Source organism: Protobothrops mucrosquamatus, unplaced genomic scaffold (genome assembly GCF_001527695.2).
Source record: "Protobothrops mucrosquamatus isolate PMUCROS unplaced genomic scaffold, P.Mucros_1.0 scaffold_257, whole genome shotgun sequence".
Classification (NCBI taxonomy): Eukaryota; Metazoa; Chordata; class Lepidosauria; order Squamata; family Viperidae; genus Protobothrops; species Protobothrops mucrosquamatus.
This window is the reverse complement of record NW_015386333.1, coordinates 4,204,076-4,230,279: the sequence shown is the minus strand read 5'-3', so window position 1 is coordinate 4,230,279 and position 26,204 is coordinate 4,204,076. Positions and strand designations below refer to the sequence as shown.

The 26,204-nt window shown below is 44.4% G+C and overlaps 1 protein-coding gene across 1 annotated transcript in view; it reads left to right on the top strand.

The window, feature by feature from the left end:
- The first annotated feature begins 3 nt into the window (after nucleotides 1-3).
- The window catches only part of DHX8 (DEAH-box helicase 8), a 46,311-nt gene continuing 20,110 nt past the window's right edge, over nucleotides 4-26,204 (top strand). The window contains exons 1-13 of the mRNA XM_015831513.2: nucleotides 4-369; nucleotides 7,570-7,655; nucleotides 8,040-8,112; nucleotides 8,867-8,949; nucleotides 10,456-10,565; nucleotides 12,012-12,311; nucleotides 15,109-15,253; nucleotides 16,396-16,596; nucleotides 18,439-18,526; nucleotides 18,920-19,017; nucleotides 19,468-19,615; nucleotides 23,166-23,347; nucleotides 24,421-24,615. Coding sequence (XP_015686999.1) covers nucleotides 264-369; nucleotides 7,570-7,655; nucleotides 8,040-8,112; nucleotides 8,867-8,949; nucleotides 10,456-10,565; nucleotides 12,012-12,311; nucleotides 15,109-15,253; nucleotides 16,396-16,596; nucleotides 18,439-18,526; nucleotides 18,920-19,017; nucleotides 19,468-19,615; nucleotides 23,166-23,347; nucleotides 24,421-24,615 — 1,815 coding nt within the window. The 5' untranslated portion in view covers nucleotides 4-263. The remainder of the gene's footprint in view (nucleotides 370-7,569; nucleotides 7,656-8,039; nucleotides 8,113-8,866; nucleotides 8,950-10,455; nucleotides 10,566-12,011; nucleotides 12,312-15,108; nucleotides 15,254-16,395; nucleotides 16,597-18,438; nucleotides 18,527-18,919; nucleotides 19,018-19,467; nucleotides 19,616-23,165; nucleotides 23,348-24,420; nucleotides 24,616-26,204) is intronic.

The following is a 26,204-nucleotide window of genomic DNA, read 5'->3' as shown; positions in this document are numbered from 1 at the left end:
GTAATAAATCGTGCTACTGTGACTGCGGATTCGCATCTCCATTTAAGTCCGGGATTTCGTCAAAGCTTCATCTTGGCAGCCCAAGAGAGGGAATATAACTGTAAAGCCTCCTCAGAGGTTTCTTCTAAATGATCTTTGGAGGGCGCCGCTGAAATAGAACCCGCCTTGTTTTCTAGCCTTCATTATGAACCGCGTGTAGGAAAGGAACCCGGAAGTGTTTATTGCTGGAGATCGACCAGACGGGAAAGATATTTAGAGGCGTCATGGCGGATCCTACGGAGGAGCTCGCCAAGCTCGAGTATCTGTCGCTCGTTTCCAAAGTTTGCACTGAGCTCGACAACCATCTGGGCATCAACGACAAGGATCTAGGTGGGTCCCTTGGACTAGAGAGGAATGGAAGGAAGCAAAGAGTCTACTGGTAGTGTGGCATCGTTGCTCGTGGGTTCTGTGAGGCATCCGATGGACGGTCTCCTTAGTCTTTCTTCGCCGCCTTATTTCTTCCCCGGCCTTTTGCTTCTTCGCACAGTGAATTCTTATGGTAAAGCTGTTCCTCCAGCAGAGCTTTGTTGTTCGTTTAATTGTAATCTAGTAAGATAGCTGTGCCTTTTCACTGGAGAAGTGAATCGCAAAAATAAGGTTAGTTCTGAAGAAGACGGAGGGAACCTATAAAGCAGCCTCACATAGCGTCAAATTACAACTGCATTTTGAGCATCTGGTAACCATAGCATGTCAGGGAAACTGCCTTATAATCAGTAATTACCTGGATGCCTTGCCACATACGTCTCGGGTCCATTGGATCTTGAAAGAAATTCTGCAGTTTCTGATTATAGGGCCATCTCAGATCACCTCTTGCTATTCTAAGTGCTGCCACATCACCTGATTTGAAAGCGGTGTTTCTCACCTTCAATTTGCTTGCATGATAATAGATTTAAGAACACTGACATCCTCCATATACTCTTAGATATAAGCAGACACAGTAGACTCTACTGTGTACACCCTATTTATATGGTCTGGCTTAGAGAAATTAATTGTGATGCTCTGTTTCTGTTAATCAATGGCAGAGGTGGAAGCAGTTGTTAGCTATCCCAATTTAAGTATTTACGCTATCCCAATTTAAGTTGTAAAGAGTACTGTTAAAATACTGAAGTCATTAATTTCATTCAAGATGGTGGTGAATCTGCATACAGACAGGAGGTTTAACAACTGTCCCTTTGGTGCAATGGAACAATCTGGAGCTGAACACACTTAAAAGTGTAGAGATTATAGATTTTAGGAGAAACTGTCCTATTCTACCACCTCTTACAATATTAGACAGTACAGTATCAACAGTAGAGACCTTCAAGTTTCTGGGTTCTGTAATCTTCTATAGTAAGGACTTGAGATGGATACCTTACATTAGAATAATTAAAAAGGCACAACAAAGATTGTTATTCCTGCGTCAACTCAGAAAGCTCAGGCTGCCCAAGCACTTGTTGGTTCAGTCCTACAGAGGAATTACTGAGTCTGTCATTTGTACTACTATAATTGGTTTGGCACAGCAACCAAACAGGATAGGCACACACTTCAGTGGATAGTTAGGACTGCAGAAAAAACAATCGCAACCAGCTTGCCCTCCACTGAGGACCTATATACAGTACAAGCCAGAAAGAGGGCTAAGAAAATATCTACAGACTTCTCACATCCTGAAAGTAAACAGTTTCCATTTCTCCCCTAAAAATGCCATTATAGGACATTGCTTGCCAAAACAACTGGACACAAAGACAGCTTTTTTCCCATGCCATCACTCTACGAAACACCTAATTCCCACAGCACTGTCTTATCTAAGGATATTTACCCATATAGTAGGACTGTATTGCTATTATCCTTCTCATCTTTCCTATTACTTTCCCCTATTGGTATCTTATGACATCTCTTTGTTGTTTTATCTTATGATTTATGATTGTATCTTATGACTTATGTTTCAGTAGACTTTGTATGTCTACTGAGAGCTTATGCAAAAGAGACAAATTCCTTTTGTGTCCAATCACGCTAGACTAATCAAAATATTTATTCTATTAAGTTTTTGATCCCAAGGAAGTGAACAAGATCCCCAAATCTGTAAGGTTGGCCACTTATATTTTATATCCATGTAGTGGTAATTTGTTCTTGAGAGAGTGAGTAGCACCACCAACAATTGAGGGGATAGTTCATCCTGCTTCAGGAACTGTAACTGGACCAAATACTATTGGAGAATTCTTGCCCTTCCATTCTTGGTGAAAGTTGTAGGAAAAGTGGTCAGGCAGTGGCTTCAGAGAACCCTGGAAGAAACTGATTATTTAATTCCCTTTCATCAGGGTTGAAGACCTGGGCATAGTGAGATATTGATTGTATTTGATCATCTCCGGAGAGAATAACAGAATAACAGTTGGAAGGGACCTTGGAGGTCTTCTGGTCCAATCCCCTACTGAAGCAGAAAGAGAATAGAGTAGAGTACAGTAGAATAGAGCTGGAAGGGACCTTGGAGGTCCAGCCCCTTGCTCAAGCAGGAGAACCTATACCATTTCAGACAAGTGACTGTCTAGTCTCTTCTTAAAAACCTCCAGTGATGGAACACCCATAGCTGTTCCCCTGGTTGACTGATGTCACTGTTAGGAAATTTCTCCTTACTGCTAAATTGGAACTCTTCTTGATTAGTTTCCATCCATTGCTTCTTGTCCTACCTTCAGGTGCATTGGAGAATACGTTGACCCCCTCTTCCTTGCAGCAGCCCCTCAAATATTGGAATTACAATCATATCACCCTAGTCCCGTGATGGCGAACTTATGGCACGCGTGCCACAGGTGGCACGCAGAGCCGTCTCTATGGGCATGCACGCCATCGCCCCAGAGGGAGGCAGGGCCGGGCTGCTCTCCTCCCCCTCTCCACATGCGCCAGGGCTTTTGCTTTCTTTCTTTGCACCGGGAGCCAGGGAGCAGCTGCAAGAACTGGGTGGGGAGAGGTGAGAAGCCAGAAGCGGCGCAGAGAAAGAGATGTCTAGACGAGCTCAAGGGCCAGGGAGGGAATGGGGAAAAAGATTGCTCTTGCCACGATCTCCCTTCTGCTGGCCACTGGGAAGCCTGGTGGCATGGCTTGGCACAGCTACACCGGGAAACTCCAGTGCTCCGGACTTGCAGGTGAGTTTCAGCACTCCCCAGGCGGCAGCAGGGCGATCAGTGCGGGGGGGTGGGAGGGAAACGGCAGCGGCAGCAGAGCGATCCATGGGGGTGGGGGGAACCGACGGTGGCACGGCAATCATGCAGCGGGTGCGGGGAAATGGCAGCGGCAGGACGATCTGTACAGCGGGTGGGGGGAAACGGAAACGGGGCAGGGCAATCTATACGGTGGGTGGGAGGGAAACGGCGACAGCGGCACAGCGATCCGTGTGGCAGGTGGGGAGGAAACATGCCCCACTTGTTCCACAGCTGCATTGGGCACAATACGCGAGGTGGCAAATGGCCTGTTTTGGCCGGAGGCAAACAGTTGTGCCACGTCACAGAGGCAAACAGCTGTGCCACGCCGAAACTGGCCAGAGGCAAACAGCCGCGCCATGCTGAAACCGGCCGTTTGCCGCCTTGCACATCGCAGCTGTGTGATGGGAGATGGGAGTGCGCAGTGGCACAAGCCGAGCATTGGCTGGCTCCCATTCGCCCTCTCCGCCACATTGTAGGGACGGAGAGGGGAATACAGCAGTCATGCAGAGCCGCAGCATGGAACTGCTGGTGGCCAGCAATGTGTGGCGGCTGGAGAGAAAGGGTGAGAAGGAGGAGAAAGCAGGAAGGGTTTGTGTGTGTATGTGTGTGTGTGTATGGAGACAGAGAGACAGAGAGAGCGCCAGGAGGGGAAGAGGAGGAGGAGGAAGCTGAGGTGTTACAAAAAAGGGGAGCTTCCCCCTTTCTTCCCTCCTTCTCTTTTTTTTAACCTCCTCCCACTCCGTTCAGGTGCAGCTGGAGGAGAAGGGGGGGGAAGCAGGGAGAGTTTTTATGTGTGAGGGAGAGAGAGAAAGAGAGATTGAGCCAGCAGGGAAGCGAAAGTGTGGAGAAAGGAAAGTTTTGCAGAGTAAGCAAACTTACAAAAAGGGGATCTCTCTCTCTCTGTGTCTCACATACACACACACACACACACACACACATGTGCTGCATCGGGGAGGTAGTGTGCAGGTAGGCGAGAGCAAACTCACAGATTGGCTTTGTGGTCTATTCTTGCCGCCTCCCCTCCCTAAAATCCAGCCAATAATAGAACTCATTGGATTGAATGGGAAGTTAAGAGGAATTGGCGTGAGTTGAAATTAAAAGGCCAAGTCAGCTCCCCCCCCCAATTATTTTGTCGGAGACGTGCAAAGTGTTTCTTGCTTCTACTTCCTCTCATCTGCTCTTTTATAATTTAATCCAGCTGGAGCCTGGCGCTGATCCTGGTGCTTCCACTGAGTCCTGACAGCCCCGAAGAAGCGCCGATCAGCTGGAAAGCAACACTGGTCCTGGCGCTTCCACTAAGCCCTGACAGCCTTGCAGCTCCAACCGTCTCTTGCTCAGGCTTGTGCGGTGCTGCCACCGGTTCAGTTCATTCCCCTCCCCTGCTAATTTTCTAGGATGGTCGCGTACCACCTGCCAGCTACCAATGTACCACAAGTGGTACCCATACCACTGGTTGAAAAGCCCTGGCTTAAACAATATTAAAAGTGTGTATTTTACAAAAGAAAAATATTAGTAGTAATTTACTCAGTGCTGTTTGACCATAAAATGTGGTGTTGTTCTACATATGCCTGGCTGAACAGTGTTTGGAGTTGCCTCTAAATGGGTGAGGGATGCACTGTTCATATTTTTCTTGAGAGAAAGTTCTATAACGGGGGTGCTGTCTCTGAGAAGGCTCTGCTCATGGCCACTGTTCTTTAAACCAAACCAGGGGGACCATCCGGTCTAAATGGATGATAAACATAGATGATTAAGGGGGCTGGAGGCTAAAACATATGACAAATGTTTGTGGGAATTGGGTGTGTCTAGCTTAGTAAAAAGGACTAGTAGTGGTGACATGATAGCAGTGTTCTAATATTTGATGACTGCCACAGAGAAAAAGGGGTCAACCTACTTTTCAAAGCATCAGAAGGCAATAATAGATGGAAACTAATCAAGAAGAAAACCAGCCTAGAACTAAGGACTTGTGAAAACAACTAACCAGTGAAAAGGCTTGCCTTCAGAAGTTGTGGATGCTCCATCACTGGAGGGTTTTAAGTAGAGATTGGATATTCCATTGTCTGGAATGGTATACGTCCCCTGCTTGAGCAGGAGCTTGGACTAAAGACCTGAAAGGTGTCTCCCAACACTCCTTGAGAGAAGCGCTACCAACCTCTCCCCCTCCCCTTGTCCCTTCCTGGGCACAGAGAGAGGGAAGGAGAGGAGGGAAACAGGAAGAAAGAAAAGGGAAGGGAAGAAGGAAGGAGATGGGAATGAAAAGGAGGGAGGCAGAGAAAGAGGGGAGGGAGGGAGGGAGGAAGGAAGGAAGGAGATTGGAATAAGAGAGAGGGAGGGTCTGAGAGAAGTCCTACCTTAGCACTTGGCCACCAGTAGCCCTGTTGCCCTTTCGCCATCTCCTGGTGGTCTCCCATCCTATTGCTGAGGATGCTTTGGTTACAAAGTCAGGTCTCCTTGCATGGAGAGAGAGTGGGCCTCCCTCTGACCCACGCACTTTGCCCTCCTGCACCCACCATGAGCAACCTGGCCAAGGAGAGCGAGCATAGAAGCAGTAGCCTTGAGGAGGAGGTAAACGCAGCTGGGCACCCCCTCGGGGAAGTGCGGCTAGGGTAGGCAGGGCTGTGGGGTCCTGGTGCCGTGAGAGCTCAAGGACCGGGCTGGGTGCTTGACCTCTGCTGCCTAGCGCTCCAGGCAGTCCTTGCCACCGTCCAGGAGCCCCCTGCATGGCCTGAGGCTCAGTGAGGCTCCTCCAGTCCTGGCGCTCACCCCTGTCCCACCCTGCCGGAGACCCTTAGATCTGCCCCAGTCTTGCCCAGGCCTGTACAAGCGCGCCTGACGCAAGTGATGTTGAGCTGGCCACGCCTATCCGGTACCCGACAAAAAATAAATGGGGTTTGGGTTGCAGTTTGGGCACTCAGTCTTTAAAAGGTTCGCAATCACTGCCCTAGTCCTTCTTTTCCCTAAACTAAATATACCTAATTACTGTAACTGTTCTTCATATATTTTAGCCTCCAGTCCCCAATCATCTTTGTTGTACTTTTCGGCACTCTTTCCAGAGTCTCATCTTTTTTATAATGTGATCAAAACTGGACATAGTATTCTAAGTATGATCTTACTAAGACTTTATAAAGCAGTACTAATACTTCACATGATCTTGATTCTATCCTATTAATACAACCTAGGATTGCATTGGCTGTTTTGGCTGCTGCCACACACAACTGGCTCATATTTGATTGTCTACTAGGACTCCAAAATCCCTCTCAAGGTTACTGGTATTGAGCCAGGTTTCACCTAATCTGATGATAAATGCATTCTCATACTAATTTTTTTTTTTGGCAACTTGCAGTATTGTTAATCATGCTATGCCAGTGATGGCGAACCTTTTAGAGACCGAGTGCCCAAACCACAACCCAAAACCCACTTATTTATCGCAAAGTGCCAGGGCCGCATCAGCATTGTGGTGCCCTCAGGGGGGGCATGGGGGCATGGCCCACTGGGTGGGGGTGGCCCACTGGGTGGGCATGGCTGTGGTTGTCATGGCCAACTGGGTGGGCGTGGCTGGGGTGGGCATGGCCATCTCGATGTTGCTCATGGGGGGCACGCCTGTGGGGGCCGGGCAGGGTTTGGGGAGATCCAGGGGGTCTCTGGTGGGTGGGGTGGTGGGCAGGATGTCCAGCATAGATTGGGGGAGGCATGCAATCCTAGCTGGGACTGGGGGGCCATGGCGCCGATGGGGATCCAGCTTTCCTTGCTCAGGGTGGCCTTTGGCTTGCTGGGTGTGGGCACTTGGCCTCCTTTATGCTGGGGGGGGGCTGCTGCTCCAGGCAGCGGTGGCTTAATGGACCTGCGGAAGCTGCTGGTAGCGGCAGCGCACGTGCCCACAGAGAGGGCTCTGAGTGCCGCCTCTGGCATGCGTGCCATAGGCTCGCCACCACTGTGCTATGCTATTCAAGATTCTGGTTATCATTTATTAAGTTATTCATAGTATGGAACCAGGTTATTTGTGTCACTGTCTCTAGTTATTTCTTCCTGTCCCCTCTATAAATCCCTTCTATCAAACAGCATCATGTAATGGTACTCAGAAAGTGTGCCTTCTCTATTATGGTGCCCATCCTATGGAACAGCATGCTCCCAATCTTGCCAGCTTTTTCTAAGGTGTTGAATATCTGGGCTACATTTTAACGGAAATGTGTGCATTATGATTCATGCTAAAGGTGATGTTTATTTTTTTAATTATTTCCTTGTTTTTCAATTGATTATTGGCTGCTGTTATTCACAGTGGGTAGCCATAAAATGAAATGAATAAAGTAGAATTGAATGTCTAAATAATTTCAGCATGAATTTCTCTTAATTTTTCTGTTTACAGCCGAATTTGTGATAAATCTTGCAGAGAGAAATACAAACTTCGATACTTTCAAAACAGCTCTGGTGAAGAATGGTGCTGAGTTCACAGTAAGGAATTGTTAAAATCTTTTGAAGCTATCATGTGGCATATCAGGAATATATAATCTGAGACTCAAGGGACACCCTTGAGTCTCCCAAATACTTGAATACAAGATCCAAACATATTACCAAATTGTAACCTCAAATAGGCCATGAAAAGAATATATAATAAAAAATATTCATATTAACAGTAATCAAAATAAACATTTTGTCTGTTCCTTACTTTCTTGAGTGGATCTGTATCAAGCCATTCAAAGATCAAAGTGTCATCAACCCAGAAAAAATATAGTACAGTATGCTGTAGGGAGAGATGTTGGCTTTATTGCTATGGACATTTTACTAAAATGTTTTGCAGCTTCTAGAAATTTTGTTTTCTTTTTCTTTATATTTCAGGATTCCCTCATCAGCAATCTGCTCCGTCTTATACAGACAATGCGGCCTCCTGCAAAAGCTTCCACTAGCAAAGGTTAATATTTTTTTGCCATTCATCAATTGTAAGAAATCTTTGTGGACGTGGATTAATTTGTTACCTGAGAAAAGAAAGTTGCAATAAAAATTAAAAAATGGTTTTTAGTCATTGAAATTATAAAGTTTTAAAATAAATGTGGCAGACAAACCTGTCCTGTATGTTTAGAGGCCAAAACAGATTATGGAATATCTATTGTAAGGATTGTTATTCTCATGTTATTTAGTCTTGCAAAAGACCCTGGATTGCTGCCATTACTTGCAGACTTTCAATGAATGGTTCCTTGCTATCCCAAGCATTTGACCTTGTTAAAATGAAGGTAGACTTTTCAAGTGAAAGATGCCTTCAAAAAATAAGCACTTGCCTTTCCAGGGCATATGATACAACATAAGCAGGATATATAAATGAAAATATAATTTTCCATTTTGTGAAATTGTGAGCAAAAAAATATTGCCACATTTTGATAGAACAGTGGAGATTTTTGAGAGCAGGTTTGTTGCTTATTCCTAATAGAGAGTGACTAGATTACAAGACTCTCTGGAGCTGTGTCAAATTCTGTGAATATTTTTGGGATACAATCTCCTAAATATCACTTTTCCTATCCTGTTCACATTATCCAAACTTTCCAATATGACTAACAGGAAAGAAAGATAAAGAATATTTTTCAAAGAGTTTTAAAAAATAGAAACATTTCTTGTGACATAAGAAAAATATTTTTAAATTTATGTGGTGTTTTGTTTTTCTATCACATTAGATATTATTAAACCAAAAACAGAAAAAGACAAGCTGAAGGAGTTGTTTCCAGCCTTGTGTCGGCCAGATAATCCCATGGTGAGGGTAAGTGTGTGAGTTTCCTTTTTTGCTGACAAATACATTGAGAGTAAAAGAAGTTGAGAATACTTGCTTACTGATAGTAATTGAGACCAGGAACTCTGTCATTAAGTGACATGTCATAAGTTGGAAAATCACATGACTGTGCTACTTACCGTAGCAGTGGCAGTTACAGCAGTCCATCATTAAGCAAGGACTGTGCAGATGGTTAAGTAAGGACCTCCCTTCTGACTTTCTGCGTGCTTCCCCATTAATTTTGCTTGTGGGAAGTTGGTAGGGAATATCACAAATTGCAATCACATAACTGCAAGGATACTGCCATAAATACAAGATCCTGCCACAAACTGCCAGTGTAACAATGAGAAAACAATTGGGAGCAACATAGCAAAAATTCTGTGCAAGACATCACACATACTGTTAGTTAAAAGAGCATTGGAGGGAAAAAGTTACATATAGCCAGTGAAGGAAGTTTTCAGGATGAATAAAAAATGCACTCCCCCACAGCAATAGAAAAATGTCTGCTGTCCTAAATTGATACAGATCTGCTATTTAATCTCTCTCTCTCTTTGGGGTGATGCTGGTTTGGTTTGAATATATGTCTTGTTAATTGCTAATATCTATTCAAAGGGTTGCTTGGAAATTATTTTGTTAACTTTATTTATTTACTTAATGGACTTATGTGGTTGTCCAACTTGCACATTTGACTCTGGGCTGTTGGCATAGGATTAAAAACACAAAACAAAATAATCAACAATATATAGAGCACAAAACCACTGAGGCTAAAATGTAGTTGAAATCATATTTTTATTAATGTAATTTATATGCTGCCTGACTCCCAATAAGTTCGGGTAATTTTCAAGGCCTTTTTCAATCATCCGTATGATTTTCAAAGCCTTACAAAAGGCTAGCAGGGTTGGGGCTATCCAAATCCTGGGTGGTTTGATTTTCTAGAGGGCAGATATTGTGACAATTGAGCCACACTTCTCAGATCCTGCTCGGTGGCATACTTTTATAGAGGAGACCCAAAGCATGCCCATCCTGTTGGATTCTCTGGAATGGACAGAAACAATCAGAGATAGGTGATTACCTGGCCCTTTATCAGAATACTTGTGAGAATTCCAAGACATGTCAACTAAATAGCATACAAACATTTATATTTAAGGAAAAAATAAGATCATTGAAAGCTGTAGGCCGATTTATTGTAGGGTGTTGTTATCTTAAAAAAGTGAATTGCAACTTGATTTGACTAATATCTACTCCATTTTCTAAGTATTATTTGTACCAGATTGTGTTTATTCACAGTGATGTTACTTAGTTGATGAATCACTGCATTTCTGAAAATGAAATCTGTTTTACAGAAATGCCACATTGCTGTGACCAAAAACAAAAAGTTATGATATTTGTTTCCCAAGTAGGGTGTACATAGGCCACATGGCAACTGCCCTCATATAGGCTTAAGAGAATTGCTGAGGGGATATCTTGCTGCCCTAAGGACTTTTTCTTCTTGAACAGACAATGTTGGATGAAGATGATGTGAAAGTGGCTGCCGATGCTCTCCAAGAGCTAGAAGCTTTAATGCCGTCTGCAGGCAGGCAGGAAAAACACCGGAATAAGGAGGATCAGTAAGTTCCTTTTGTCTTATTTCTCTGAGAAAAATTTGTTCACCTTAAAAATCATAGATTATATTTTTATATTAGATGAAGCATCTTTTCAAAAAATTGCAAATAGATTAGTCGAAATAAAGGTGCAGTCTGTAGTAAAGATGTAATACAATACTCAGGTTTTTATTTCTGTGTTATTAACAGCTATCGGTATTCTTCTCTTAGTACACAGGTCAGCAACCTGCGGCTCCGGAGCCGCATGCAGCTCTTTGAGCCTTCCCCTGCAGCTCCCAGCCTCCTCTGCCATTTGCAGAGAGAGAGACAGAGACAGAGAGAGGCACTTGCGCTTCCCTTCTCCCTCTCTCTCTCTCTCTCTCTCTCTCTCTCTCTCTCTCTCTCTCTCTCTCTCTCTCTCTCTCTCTCTCTCTCTCTCTCTCTGTGTGTGTGTGTGTGTGTGTGTTTGTGTGTGTGTGTGTAAAAAAAAAGAGTGGCCTCACCCTGTTCCATGAGCCGAAAAGCTTACTGGGCAGGGCTCCTGCCTTGGCTGCGTCGAAGCAGGAAGGGCAGGAGAGAGCTAGGTAGCCCAGCTATGCTGGCTCAGGAATTCTGGGAGTTGAAGTCCATGAGTCATAAAAGAGCCGAGGTTGCCTACCCCTGAGCTTGTTGGAGAACAGCTTGAAGCCAGCTTGCCAGGTGAGCAGAAGATCGGAGAGAGGGAGAGAGGGGAGGAGAGAGAGAGAGAGGGAGAGAAAGAGAGAGGGAGAGAGAGAGGGAGAGAGAGAGAAAGAGAGTGGGGGAAGAGGACTGGCAGACCAAGGGCAGAAAGAGAGAGAGGGAGAGGGAGGGAGGGAGGGAGAGAGACCCTTTTGACATCTAAAATGATAACACTGCATATATCCTTTTTTACCTTTATGATAGATACACACACACACCTATATAATAAAGGTAAAACAGGATATATGCAGTGTTATCTTCATTTTAGATATCAAAAGGGTTTTGCGGCTCCCAGTGTTTTGTTTTCGGTAGGAAATGGGTCCAAGTTGCCTACCCCTTGTTGCCTGCCAGTAGCTTTATATCAAGAGCCAGTTTGGTGTGGTGGTTAAGAGGCTAGAAACCAGGAGACTGACTTCTAGTCCCATATTAAGCACAAAACCAACTGAGTGATAAATGCTAGTTATCTAGTCTCGTGCTATCTAATATCTGAAAGAAGAAACAGTGTTTTGTTTGCTTTCCCTTTGTATCCAAAGTATTATAAAGTTGCAATTGTTATAAATATATCTGATGCAACAAAAAAACATAAAAGAGCAAAAAATACTGTAGAAGAATAAAGGAGTCTCCATTGAGCATCACAGATAAATCATCCAAACAGTAGTGACTCTTGGGATCCATACAAACATCTCTAAGTTATATTGTGGTGACTGGCATCTAAGTAGAAATGAGCATAATTTCAGTATCTTTTGTTGCTAGAGCCAGGAAAAAGCATAGGAGTCGCAGTCGTAGTAGAGATCGAAAGCGGAAACGAAAATCATTCTCTCACTCCCGGACAAGGGAACGACATAAGGGTAAATCCAGATACCGTTCCAGGAGCAGAAGTCCTAGCTGGGACCGCAAAGAAAGAGAGAGAGCTGGAGAGAAAAGCAGTGAAAGATGGAGGGATAAGCATGTGGATCGTCCTCCACCCGAAGAGCCTTCCATTGGTGATATCTACAATGGCAAAGTTACCAGCATTATGCAGTTTGGGTGTTTTGTTCAGCTTGAAGGACTTAGGTATGTGATGTCATCATTTCCCTATCCTGCTGAAAGTTGATAACAATTTAAAAAGTATTGATACAATTCAAAAAGTATTGTAAGTTGGGCAATGCCTTTTTAGTGTAATAACCATTGCTATAAACCAGGGCTTTTCAACCAGTGGTATGGGTACCACCTGTGGTACATTGGCACTTGGCAGGTGGTACGCGACCATCCTAGAAAAGTAGCGGGGGAGGGGAATGAGCTGAACTGGTGGCAGCACCGCACAAAGCTGAGCAAGAGATGGTTGGAGCTGCAGGGCTGTCAGGGCTCAGCGGAAGCACCAGGATCAATGCCAGGCTCCAGCTGGAGCTCGGCACTGATCCTGGTGCTTCTGCTGAGCCCTGAAGAAGCACCAATCAGCTGGAAAACAGCACTGATCCTGGCGCTTCTGCTGAGCCCAGAAGAAGCACTGATCAGCTGGAATGTTGCAGCATCTCCAGGGTCTTGTGATTTATATTCAGATGCTTGGCAACTTATTCATATTTATGACGGTCACAGGGTCCCAGGGTCATGTGAAGTGACCAAAACCTGCTGCAACCACCCAGCAGAGGGGGGGGGGAGAATAAAAATCAAACACCCCCCTACCCCACCCCCGCTGCCAATCCTCAACAGAAATGCTCACAACAATGAAAACCTTGGACAGGAGGAAGAGTGCAGCCGGGTGGGCAGGCAGGTGTCTTGCTCGACTGTGGCTTGGGGGGCACTTTTTTCAGTGCCATTGTAACTTTGAACAGTCACTAAGCGAACTGTTGTAAGTCGAGGACTACCTGTACTTTATCACTTTTTTCCTTTTTTTTTTTTTTTTTTTTTTGGTCATCAAGTATTTGACACCTTGCTAGGCGACTGGTGGTACTCGGATGTTGCCATATCCTAAAAGTGGCACAATGGGTGAAAAGGTTGAAAAGCCCTGCTATAAACAATTCAAATTTTTTGATTTCATGTATATTGTATATGTTAACCCTTGAAGAAAGGTTTTATGTTATTTTTAAGGCTTCTTTGCTAGTTTTTATAAAATTGCCTTATATTTTAATTGAAATCATTAGCCAGTAGTCAGGAAAGCTATGTAGGAGTGAATTGCTTCTTGTAAATACCAAGGAATTTTTAAGCAAGCTTTTTTAAGATTAGGATACAAATCAAATATTTCAGCTAATAGTATTATTACGTGTTTCCCTCAAAATAAGACCCACCCAGAAAATGATTTTTTAGCACGCACATAATATAAACCCTACCCCCAAAATAACCCCTAGTTAAGAGTCCGCCCACTCCGTTCCACCACCTGGTTGCTCGCTGCCGCAACAGGGCAGGAGACAGGAGGCACTGCTGCCATCACCATGAGGCAAGGCAGGTGGCGCTGTGTGTGTGGAGCTGCCCCACATGTCCCCCACATCCTGACCACTCCCCATTCGGCTACCTCCCCCTGTCCATTCAATGACCTGCCTGGCCGGCCGGCCGCCTCTTCACTTTCACTCTCCTCCCGAGCCGGACTGCCTTGCTACAGAAGATGGGCAGGGGAGGCTCTGTCCCTTTACCCTGTCCCCTTTTGCTGTTTCGGAGCCAGGGGGAGTGACAATGAAAGACCTCTGCCACCACTGTGCAACAGCTGCGTTCACCGCTGAAGGGTCCTTGCCGCCCCCGCTTCACCCCGTCCCGCAGATTACCTTCCCGGTGGCAGCCGCTGCCTCCTCCACCACCTGCCATTTGGGTTCTGCAGCACCGCCTCATGCTGCCTGCTCCCCGTTCGCCATCTATATTGTATGGTATCAATGGCTCTGAAGGACAGTACCAGGGCTGGCAGCAGGGGCGTTCCAAAGATCTCGCTGTCGTGACTCCAGCCGCCAATTTTCTTGTGACTGTGTGGGCAGAACTGGGAAGGGGGCTAGGGGGCCGAAACCACTAGCCCAGGGACAATGCAGAGAACCTACCACCAGCCTCCAAAGACTTTCGCTGTCACTTCCCCCTGGCTCCGAAACGGTGGAAGCGGAACAGGTAAGGGGACTGAGCCTCCCCCACCCATCCTCCGTGGCATGGCAGTCTGGCTTGGGAGTGGGTGAAAGGGAAGACGCTGGCAGGCAACCAGGTCATTGAACGTGCGGGAGCAGGTCACCAAGCAGGGAGTGGCCTGGCTGCAAGGGTGCATGGGGCAGCACCACGTACCCCTGCCACCTGCCTCACCTTGCAGCAATGGCACTGGCCCGCCAGCCGCAGCCACCTCCCTTTGCCTGCCAGACAGCTGCCGAAGCTGCAGAGGGCTACCTGGTCCTTCGAGTGCTCCCGCCTCTCTCCTTACCTGAAGGGTGCATTCCGCTGGCACTGCCGCTGCCTCCCAAGCATCTGCCCTGGGAAGCCCTGTAAGCCGTTGTGGCTGCAAGCAACCAGACAGTGGGACAGAGTGTGCAGACGGTGCATCCGACAGGGCCCGGCCCATCCCAGTGGTAGCAGTGCTCCCACTTACCTGCACTGCGTGGCATTCACAGCCCGAATGCACCAGCTAAGGGGCCAGTGGGCTGCGACTGCTGCCAGACACCTTCAGTCCCCAAGTGCTTACCGCCTCCCAGAAAAATAAGATATTCCCCAAAAATAAGCCTAATGGGTTTTTTGGACCAAAAATAAATATAAGACCTGGTCTTATTTTGGGGGAAACACGGGTATCACTATTATTAAGCTTCATGACTTTGTGCAGGAAGAACTAATGTTTCTAAAATAGTTTGTGCTTTTGGTATAGCATACAGCACTGAGTTATTCTTGCTCCTCTTCCTGTGTCTTATTCCCTTAGGAAACGCTGGGAAGGACTGGTCCACATCTCGGAATTACGTAGGGAAGGAAGAGTTGCTAATGTGGCTGATGTAGTGAGCAAGGGCCAGCGGGTCAAGGTCAAAGTACTCTCCTTCACTGGCTCAAAAACTAGCCTTAGCATGAAAGTAAGTCAAACCTCTCTATTGTCTATTAAATAATTTGACTTACTCTCCTGACTTCTAGCTCTACTATTGGGCATTTGTTTTGAGTTCCGTTTCTGAGTGGAATGCAAGTGATTGAGTAAAATACAGACCACCATGAGTACAATTAGAAAATATTGTTTGACTGCTATGACATTTTGACATCAGAAACGAACAGAAACTTATTTTTGCCATAACTCTGTTGTATTTCCTTCTATTTGTGAGATGTTAGAACAGAAACTGCTACTTACATGACAGATTTATGTGCTGCATTAATCACAACTTGAAAAATGCAGGCGTAGCTTTTTGATCTTTTTTGGAAATAATGGCTGAGTATTGGCATTAATACTTTAGTTCAGCTTATTTGTCAAGCTATTTTTTTAAAAAAACATTTGAGTTATTGTAAGAGAAATTTGGATTGTTTAAAGTTGTTATTGGCAATATATTTATTTAACACATTCTTGATTTCACTGCTTGGTCAGGATGCATTAGTCATGTCTAAAACTCTAGAAGGACTATTAGTTTCAGAATATGTTGTAGATAGCTTTGAATCTGAGTTATAAAAAACAATATCACTATTGATATTATTAGGAATATTAGGAATTCTGGACTATTGGAGTTGGACTATTTCTTATTAACAAGTGAGTTGTTTAAAGAATTTTAAGTATGTTTCTTATGATTTTAAGATTCAGCACAAAACACCCTCATATCCATCGGATATTCCAGATATTATTTAAAAAGATTGATTGTCAAGCTCCTTATCTCCCCTCTCTTGCTATATTATTAATACTATTCTATTAATAATCAGCTTTTCTTGAATGTTTGAAAGAAAAAATGAAAAAAGTGTAACTGGGGCTATTCTAAAGCACTATGTGAGTTCAAGGTCAAAGATTATCAACCAATTATATAGCTACAAACACAGACGCCCCTGCTATTTTCTGTTATATGATGCTTTCCTCTGATGCTTTCCAAGATAAAAACATTTGTGATCACTATTAGACATGTTGTAAATTGCTCATCTGGGAATATGCCTTGTTGCAGATTAATTACAAAACTAAACTCTCAGTGCCCTTATACAAAGGTAAATTCTTATTATACTATGGAACTGTCTCCCGTGTCTGAATTAGGATGTAGACCAAGAGACAGGAGAAGATTTGAACCCAAACAGACGTCGCAACCTCATTGGAGAGTCTGAAGAGACAGCCATGAGAAATCCAGACAGACCCACTCACTTATCCTTAGTCAGTGCTCCTGAAGTAGAAGATGACACACTAGAACGAAAGCGTCTCACTCGTATTTCAGATCCAGAAAAATGGGAAATTAAGCAGGTAATAATTTTTCATAATAGAATATGCTTTGATGTTATTTTATAGCTTAATGGGAGAATTGACTATGAATAAATTCTCATTTGCTTTTTTTATTTTGCTTTGTTTTTGGCTGCTGTAAATACAGAACGTTTTGCAATTGCTAAGCAGCCTGTGGAATTCATCACCCAATTCTGACCTGACACCTAACAAAAAGCCCAGGATTTTAACAGTTTTTCTTTTAAATACGTATTTGTATTTCTTTCTGTTGATACCAAAGAAGACTTTCAGCCATTTTCTCAACAAACTGTATATTAGGTATTCCAATATGAACCAATGGCCAAGTCAGTATCCTGTAATTCTGCTCTAGACTGTCAGCTGATCATGAAGCTTGGCCATTGTTTTCCATTTTCTATTAAAGCCATCCAGTTTAATTATTGCAGTACGTGATAAAGATGACCATTGAAGACTGTTCAGAAACCACAAGTGGTAAATAATGTGATAACTAGATTATGTTTGAGACTGCCCAGAGAATACATCTCATTAATGAGGATGCCAGTTTTGTTATTCAAAGCTTTATTTATCATACTTTACATTATAATACGCAATTCAGTATTCTCATTTTAATCTTTAAAGCTCTGTATAATATGATAGATAGTGGATGAAGTGCTTGTTATTATGTAAATTAATCTGTGTCTTGTTTAAGGTCACACAGTCCTTGGGACTACTTACTTCTTCATCAGTTCCCCACAGGATTTGGGCCTCTTCTGCACCCTCTCGTCATCCATTGTGCACTTATCTTTTGAAGATCTCTGGAGCTCTGAACCCCATGTTGGGGGAGGATGGCAGGCCACTTTGTCCCTCAGCATTTCTGGGCCATGCTGCCATGTCATAGAAGCAGCTGCCATTTCAGTGTAGCCACTATGTCAGTGCTGTGCAGACTGGATTAGGGAAATAGAGTGAGGCTATACACTGAAATGGCAGCTGCTTCTGGGATACAGTCATGCAGCCCAGGGATGCTGAGTGATGGAGTGACCTGCCATCCTTCCCCAATGTGAGGTTGGCAGCTCTGGAGATCTTCAAAAGGTAAGCATGCGATGAGTGGCAGGAGATGGAGAAGAAGCCTACGTCTTGCGGGGACCTGGTGGGCCTCCTCTCCATCTCTTGTTGAAGGAACCAAGACTTGCAGGAAAGGATGGTGGTGGGAGATTGGCAGTGACCATAACTTTGAAATGGGATTATCAGTAGTTTTGGGGGCATCTCTTTTAACTTCAAACAGTTGTTAAGCAACTGGTCATAAGTTGAAGATTCCTTACATGTAGTAAGTCATCTTGAGAAATCCTTCTCCTCTTTTCTAAGATGCTATAAAGTAGTATCCTGACAGAACTTTCGTATTATACTGTATTCCTGTTAAGCCATTATTTGAGACATTCATACTCTTTTGAAATGAAATTTAACAGATGATCACAAAATCTGAGTAGCTTCCTCAGCTATGATGTTTTTCATATTAAAAGTCCTTCCTACATAAATCTGGGATGTATGCTGCTACTAAACAGTATTAAGATAATTTACTGCATTTTTCAGATTGAAGCAAATAACACAGAACAATCCCAAATTGACCCATGCACAAATTGGTAAATGGAGGTACCTTGCTCTGAACATGAGAACATTATAGTTATTATGGTTCATAGCAGTTAATAGATAACTTAACACTTTTGGCATATCCATCTGAACAGCTAGGTTTTATTTCATTTTCTATTAAGGAGTTCCATCTTCTATGTGAGATTCTATGTCATTATGAAAAGAAGGTTAGTACCTGTTTGCTGTGTCTTTGAGGATACATATAACCATTTGGCTTGTTCCCAGATGATTGCTGCTAACGTGCTTTCCAAGGAGGAGTTTCCTGACTTTGATGAAGAAACTGGAATCTTGCCAAAGGTTGATGATGAGGAAGGTAAAACCGTGATGGATCCAGTAATCGTCTAGATATGATGCATCAGTGTATTTCACACACTAGTTACTTTTGCTCTATGTTGAATTTGGGGATGCTCAATCAGATTCTTTTCAGCAGATTGCTGTCAGTTCAGATAATTGCTTAAGATACTTTCATGTTATGGAAGAGAGATTGTTTCTTTCATAATCTTTGTATCCCCAGAAGTCCAGAATCCAGTACTGTGGGATGTATTAAAATGAAATTGTGGAGGGGCTGTTCAACAATAGGAAATAATGCTGCACCACATCTGTATGAAATTTAGCTTTCTATGTTGGTAAAAAAAAAGTGGATGAGTTTGTTGGCATAATTAAGAAGCTTTAAATTAAGAAAGCTGAATTTAATTTGTTATTCTAGATGAGGATCTGGAAATTGAGTTGGTAGAGGAGGAACCACCATTTTTGCGAGGTCATACAAAGCAGAGCATGGACATGAGCCCCATTAAAATTGTGAAGGTAAAGAAATACTGTTCTTGGTTCTTTCCATAGAAATGGGGAAGTATATTTGAACACCTGATTCAGATGGGTTTGTGAAAAGTTAAAATGCTTTTAGTATCAAAAGTACAGTAGAACAATGAAGGACATTTAAAGCAAATTAATACTCTTTCTCATCAGATCCTTCCATATACATGTGCAAAGCACATCTTTTCATAATCTATATCAGTTCCAGGAATCTCTTTTTTATTTTTGTTAATGTCCACCTTCTGTTTTCTGACTCTGTATTCAAGCTTTGTCCTCTTCACTGTTAAAATTGTGTATGACTGTCAAGTTCTCCCTGCTTTCTTCAATTCATAAATACAATTCATTTATGTTTGGGATGATTGTTGAGAATCACATCTTTCAGTCAGGATCAGATTCAGGAAATCTGAAACAAGAAATAATACAACATTTTCTTGTTGATTCCAGAATCCTGATGGCTCCCTGTCTCAAGCAGCCATGATGCAAAGTGCACTTGCTAAAGAGAGGCGAGAACTAAAGCAAGCCCAGCGGGAAGCAGAGATGGATTCTATTCCCATGGGGCTCAACAAACACTGGGTGGATCCCCTTCCAGATGGTAATCCCAAACCTTTTTTCAATATTATTTATCTTCTACAAGCAATTGTTTGAAACTAATTAACACTCATATTTATTTCAAATCTAAATATACAATATGTTAGGCCAGTGATGGCGAACCTTTTAGAGACCGAGTGCCCAAACTGCAATCCAAAACCCACTTATGCATCATTGAGTGCTGGGTGGGTGTGCCCCATTGGCTGGGTGGTGCCAATTGGGTGGGCGTGGCTGCAGTGATAATGGCAGACTGGGTGGGACTAAAAAGTTCATCAATTCCAACTTTGCAAGATCTTTTTTTTTCCCTCAAGAAGTTGAAATTGACTGATTGAACCTCTTTTTTTTTTTTTGCACATGGCGGAAGCCTAAAGCGAAAAGGTTTTATAAAACCCAGCTGAAGGCCTAGGACTGGGGCGATGGTGCGCGTGCCCACAGAGAGGGCTCTGAGTGCCGCCTCTGGCACCCGTGCCATAGGTTTGCCACCACTGTGTTAGGCAGTTTACTTGACAAAAAACTGTTTCTAGTTTGGGAAATTGCCCAGGTTTTTCCCCTATTAGTGTACTATGAAATAGAATCTCAGAATAATACAACAACATAGTATAAGAGGTTTAAAAGTGGTATCAATTTTGTTAGATTGAATTAAGTTTATGGGTTTTTTTTAATTAGTATGTGTGTGACTATACACATATACACACAAATATTTTGAGTCATGACTAGTTTCTCATTCCTTATTATTAAGGATTGTTTTTCCTATTTTCTTTATTAGATTCCTGGAATCATGTAGTTAGAAAGGACCATTTATATTATGTCTAGTTCCATACTCAGTTCAGGAATGTAAATTAAAACATCCCTGCAGATGGTTTTCTAGCATCTGATTGAACATATCCTCAAGCACTTGTTAATTGATTGTAACATTGAACTCCTAGAATGGAGATGCTTGTAAATTGGACCTGAATAGCATCTTTATTCACTATTTTTCTTAGTATGATCTCTATCAAAATAAAGTATTTTACTGGTTGGTTAGTTCATTCTAGGAAACTAAAGTGCCAGGTTGGATATACCTTCTCTTTGTCCTAACTATTGTTCAAAGAACTCTCCATATGCATATAGCAATAGCATTTAGACTTATATAGCACTTCATAGTGCTTAACAGCAGTCTCTAGGCGGTTTATAGAGTCAGCTTTTTCCCCGCAACAATCTTGGTCCTCTTTTATCGACCTCAAAAGGTAAAATAGAAAAAACAGTATTGCTCATCCATCATCCTCCACCATTCCTTTCAAATATTAACAAAATGAGAAGAACATAGTGTCCCCCTCCCATAATTATTTTTCAGAAAGGAAAGGGGAGAATCTTATATTTGCGGGGGGAAAATACAGAATGGCTATCAGAATGAATGGAGATGTAAACAGCAAGTTCTAGCTTAATAACCGGTTGTTTAGCAATTATTTGAAGTTACGACAACTCCCCCAAAGGTACTCATAATCTAGTTCTGGCATTCCAATGGCTGCACATATATTGCTTGTCTCCTCACATGACTGCCTTTCAGAGGCTTAGCAACCAGGTCACCTTTACAACTAATTGCAGTATTCTGCAGGGACATGACACAATTTACAATACTTTTTGCTGGAAACTGGCCTTCTGTTCCTGGTAAAAAGAGTGCCCTTGGGAATACATTGACTCATTTAATGACTGCAGCATTTACTTAACATCTACTGCAAAAAAGTTATAAAATTGGATCAGTCATGTCGTTGTTTTGACTTAAAACCATCATGACTCATGTTAGAAATGCCAAACTCCATTACAAGTCATAAGTCAAGTACTACCTGTAATCTAAAACAAGAGTCCAGGATGCCAAATCAGATAATCAGTCAAGAGTCAAGAGTCCCAAACAAGCAGGAACACAATTCAAGATCTGGATAGCAAAATAGTTATGTCCAGCAAGGACTGCACATACAGGACCTAAATCTGTCTGCAACCAGTTAGCTGCAATTACTCATTAAGGAACATTGCTCCAGCTGAATAGGAAATGCCTGTGACTTACCAACTGCAATTGAATTCTGACAGTGATTCCTAAGGCTGACAGTTCTGAAGCATGGATTCAGCTGGAGCAATATCATCACATTCAAGATCAGAGTCAGACTCTAAATCGTGGCTCCTAACAAGGGATACTTTATTATTTTAATGGAATAAATAACTACCAATTATTTTAATTGGTGTTAATAAGTTAATACAATTTCTTTTCTGGTCCTTCCCTTTTTTAAAATTATTTTGCTTTGGCAAATGTATGTGCATAAATTTACATATATGTAATCCATATATGTGCATAAATTTACATGTATATGTAATGCATATAGATCAAGGGTGTCAAACTCAATTTCATTGAGGGCTGCATCAGCATTGCGGTTGTTCTCGGGGGGGCGGGGGTGTGTGGCCAGGGTGGGTGCAGCCTACTGGGTGGGCGTGGATGGAGTAGGTGTGGCCTACTGGGTGGGCGTGGCCAGCTCTACATCATTCGCTTCGAGGGGGCCTGTGGGGGCCTGGGCAGGAGTGGGACAGATCTGAGGGTCTCTGGCAGAACGGAGTGGGACCAGGACAAGTGCCAAGGCATGGTCCACTGGAGGAGCCTCACTGTTTCCTATCAGGCCATGTGGGGGGAGGGCTTGATGGTGGTCCAGGCTGCCAGGAGTCCTGGGCAGTAGAGGTCAAACGCCCAGCCTGGCCCTCGAGCACCCGCGGCACCAAACCCAGCCCCACTTCCCCAAGGGGGCACCCAGCTGCACTTACCTCCTCCTCAAGGGTGCTGCTGCTGTGCTTATTCTCCTTACCCAGGTTGCTCATGATGGGTACGAGGGCGAAGTCAGAGGGAGACCCATTCCCTCTCCATGGGAGGAGACCCAGCTTTGTATCCAAAGCTTCCTTAGCAATAGGATGGGAGACCCCCAGGATAGGCCAGGAGGAGGGGGCAAGGGGATGGTGAAAGGGCAGCAGGGCAGGACTAAGGCAGGACTTCCCTCAGACCCTCCCTCTCCTTCCTTCCTTCCTTCCTTCCTTCCTTCCTTCCTTCCTTCCTTCCTTCCTTCCTTCCTTCCTTCCTTCCTTCCTTCCTTCCTTCCTACAGAGTGGTGGGAAAATATTTGAGATGAGGGAGGGAGAAAACAGGCAAGAAATGCAGCTGGGGAGGAATGAAGAAATGCACCATGCACCCAGGGGACGATGCAGCAGGGGCTGGTTCCTCACTGTTTCCAGATGGCCTTGTGGAGGTAAGACTGAATGCGTTTCAGCATAGATGGCCATCACAAAATTGTACATTGGCTCCCGGCTGGCCTGGGCCAGGGCTAAGGCATCGGGGGCCATTCCCTCACTGTTTTCAGGATGGCTTCGCAGGCCACATAAAACCACTTCGCGGGTCGCATCCGGCCCCGGGGCGTTGTGTTTGACATGTCTGATATAGATAGACAGATATAGATATCACATATATTGAGTAGAGAGGAATCCCAGTACAGTGCTTTTATGGATTTATCTCAGATTCATGATTCTTCTTTCTTCCTTCTCAGTGGATGGAAGGCAAATTGCAGCCAACATGCGGGGTATTGGTATGATGCCCAATGACATACCTGAATGGAAGAAGCATGCTTTTGGAGGCAACAAGGCTTCTTATGGCAAAAAGACACAGCTGTCAATAATTGAACAGCGAGAAAGTCTCCCAATTTTTCGTCTGAAAGATCAACTCATCCAGGTAAATCTTTAAGAAAAGCAGTTGACTTAAATCATTGTAAGGATCATTAAATCCAATATCTTGCCTGTCCTAGTCATCTAATCTGGACATACATTAAATTTTACTTTTTCTTTGAATCCTGCATTCAGAAAACCTGAAATAGAGATTTTTTAATGAAATTATTTAATACATTAATGCTTTCATTTATCCAAAATACAGTTAGCATATGGTAACACCTGGCCGACATTATTTGGGTTGAGAAGCTGAGCAGGGACATGTCTCCCTATTACATGAATGAAAGATCACTACAGAAAAACAAGACTATAGACAAGATAGGAAAATTTAAAAAATATTCTAGAAGAAAACAGTGGGGAAAGAAAAAAAGCTATGTATTCGTTTTCAGGACAATTGCAGTGATGTATCCATGATACCACCAGAATGAAGCTTCACTCAAAGGAAATTTGACTTTTTAATCAGTTAAATATATTTTTCGGCTTTTTAATCAGATATCCAAGATGACTTATCTGAAGAATAAATAGCTCTCAATAAGAAAAACAGTAAAAACTATCTGACCAATGCTTAAAAAATAAATAACACCAACTGGCAGGAGAGTGTTACTGTGTTGTTCAAATAATAGTGACCGTCTACAACCCAAGTAAAAGAATGTTGCAAGCTGTGCCTTCCTGACATTGCTTAGCCAGAATTCCCAGGTGCTGAAATCAGTATTTTTAATGGTGAGAAAATGATGGAAGTTTTATTTCATTCACATTTGGAAACCTTCAGGGATTTGATCAATAAAAATTCTGCCCAGATTTTCTTAAAACTGCTGTATTTTTCAGTGGGTAGTCAATTTATTTCTCCTCCCCTCTTCCCCCTAACAGTTAGAACCAAGATTTGAAACAAGATTTTGGATCTGTAAGATTAATAAATAAATTCCTCATTTTGATCTGACACACTAACACTTCTGCTTGTCTGTTTTCTGCACTGTGGTGACTGTTGATGATTTAAAAGCAAACAGCACCAATCAGATTGCTCCTGAACACCCATTCTCTTTTAAATGAGACTGTTTCAATGCTTCCCCCTACTTTTTTCAGGCAGTCCATGATAACCAGATTCTGATTGTTATTGGTGAGACTGGCTCTGGGAAAACTACACAAATCACACAGTACCTTGCTGAAGCTGGCTACACCACTCGTGGGAAGATTGGCTGCACTCAGCCTCGTCGAGTGGCTGCCATGTCTGTTGCTAAGAGGGTTTCAGAAGAATTTGGTTGTTGTCTAGGACAAGAGGTAAGATGTATTCTGCTGTTTTGTGAATTAATCCTGCTATATACCAAAAAAGAAATAATATGATAAGACTTTAAAGCAACAGGTGTATTTAACTATTTTTTCCCAATACTCAGCAACAAATCTGTATAAGCTATATCATTCTCTCTAAATTAGCCAAGACAAAACCCTCTCCTTGAACTCTATAGATAGTTTACTCAGAACTTAGATCTGGGTTTGTATACAGTAATCACTTTTCTTTCTCAGAGATTTCTTGCCCATTGTTAGTATCTGCTGTTTTGAGAATCATGTACAAGAGAAGGCTGATGTGCGCATGTGCGTGATGGCGGACCTACTGCTTTCGGCTCCGTAGTCTCCGCAGGGGTCCTCAGTGGAGATGGGGGAGCCTTGAAAGGTCCAGGGGTGGAAGGAGGAGAGGGTCGGCGAGCGAAGAAGACGTGTCGGACCGCGGGACCACCTGGGCGGAGCCGTGAGCGGAGCGCGGAGCAGCCGAGCGGAGAGGCCTGGCGGCGAAGTCGGTGAGGCCGGGCGAGTAGAGCGGAGCCGGGCGGCCGGGAAAGTCGGTGGCCGGTCGTCTCGGGGCCTGGCGGCCGGGAAAATCGGCGGACGGTCGACTCGGGGCTTAGCGGCCGGGAGGGTCAGCGGCCGGCCGATTCGGGGCCTGGCGACCGGGAGTATCGGCGGCCGGAGGACTTGGGGCCTGGCGGCTGGGAAAATCGCCGACCGGACGTTTTGGGGCCTAACGGCCAAGAAGAGCGGCGGCCGGATGCGGCGGCGGCCTGATACGGCGACGGCCAGTGTCTCGACGCGACGGCAGCTCGGCGGCCTCGGGAAGACCTATGACAGGAGGCCATGGCAGCCTAACGGCCTGGCGGGGCTGCCGGGCGGCCCGGTGCGGGGGCGGCCCTGCGGCCTGTTGAAGATCCGGTGGCCTGACGAGAGTTTGGGGCCTAGTGGCGTGGCAGCCTGGCGGCCCGGGGACCGGGGTTGCCCGACGGCCTGTAAAAGGGAGGAGTGACCAGAGACGAGGCATACAGTGGCCCGGAGGTTGTGCCGGCTCAGCGGCGTGTTATACAGCGGCCCGGAGGACGCGCCAGCACAGTAGCACAGCGGCCCGGGCGGAAGAACGGCCCGGGCGGAGGACAGGGCCCAAGGGAGGCATGGGCCGGAGGGATATGCCTGACGGTGAATGCCTGGGGACCCTGGGGACCTGTGTGACTGTGCTTGGCGGGCCCGGAGGCCTACGCTGCTGGCTGGCCGACTTTGACTGTAACTTCCTCCCCCCCTCCCTTTTTCTTTCTCATGGGGGGTGCAAAGACTTACGAACTATATCGTCTTCTTCTAATCCATCCAACCCCTTGACCACCACCACGAGGACTTTTCCCCTTCCCGGCTCTGCTGTTGGACCTCCTGTCATGATTCGGGACTGTATTCCAGGAGGGAATTGCTGGCCCTGCGCGACTCCCCCATCGCGCAGGCATGGCCCAACACGATTCCGAGGGCCGGCCTTAATGAAAGGGTTTGGAACCCCGAGAGGTGGCACTTAGCGGCAGCAGGGAGGGATCTAAGAAGGAGGAAACTATATACCTTCT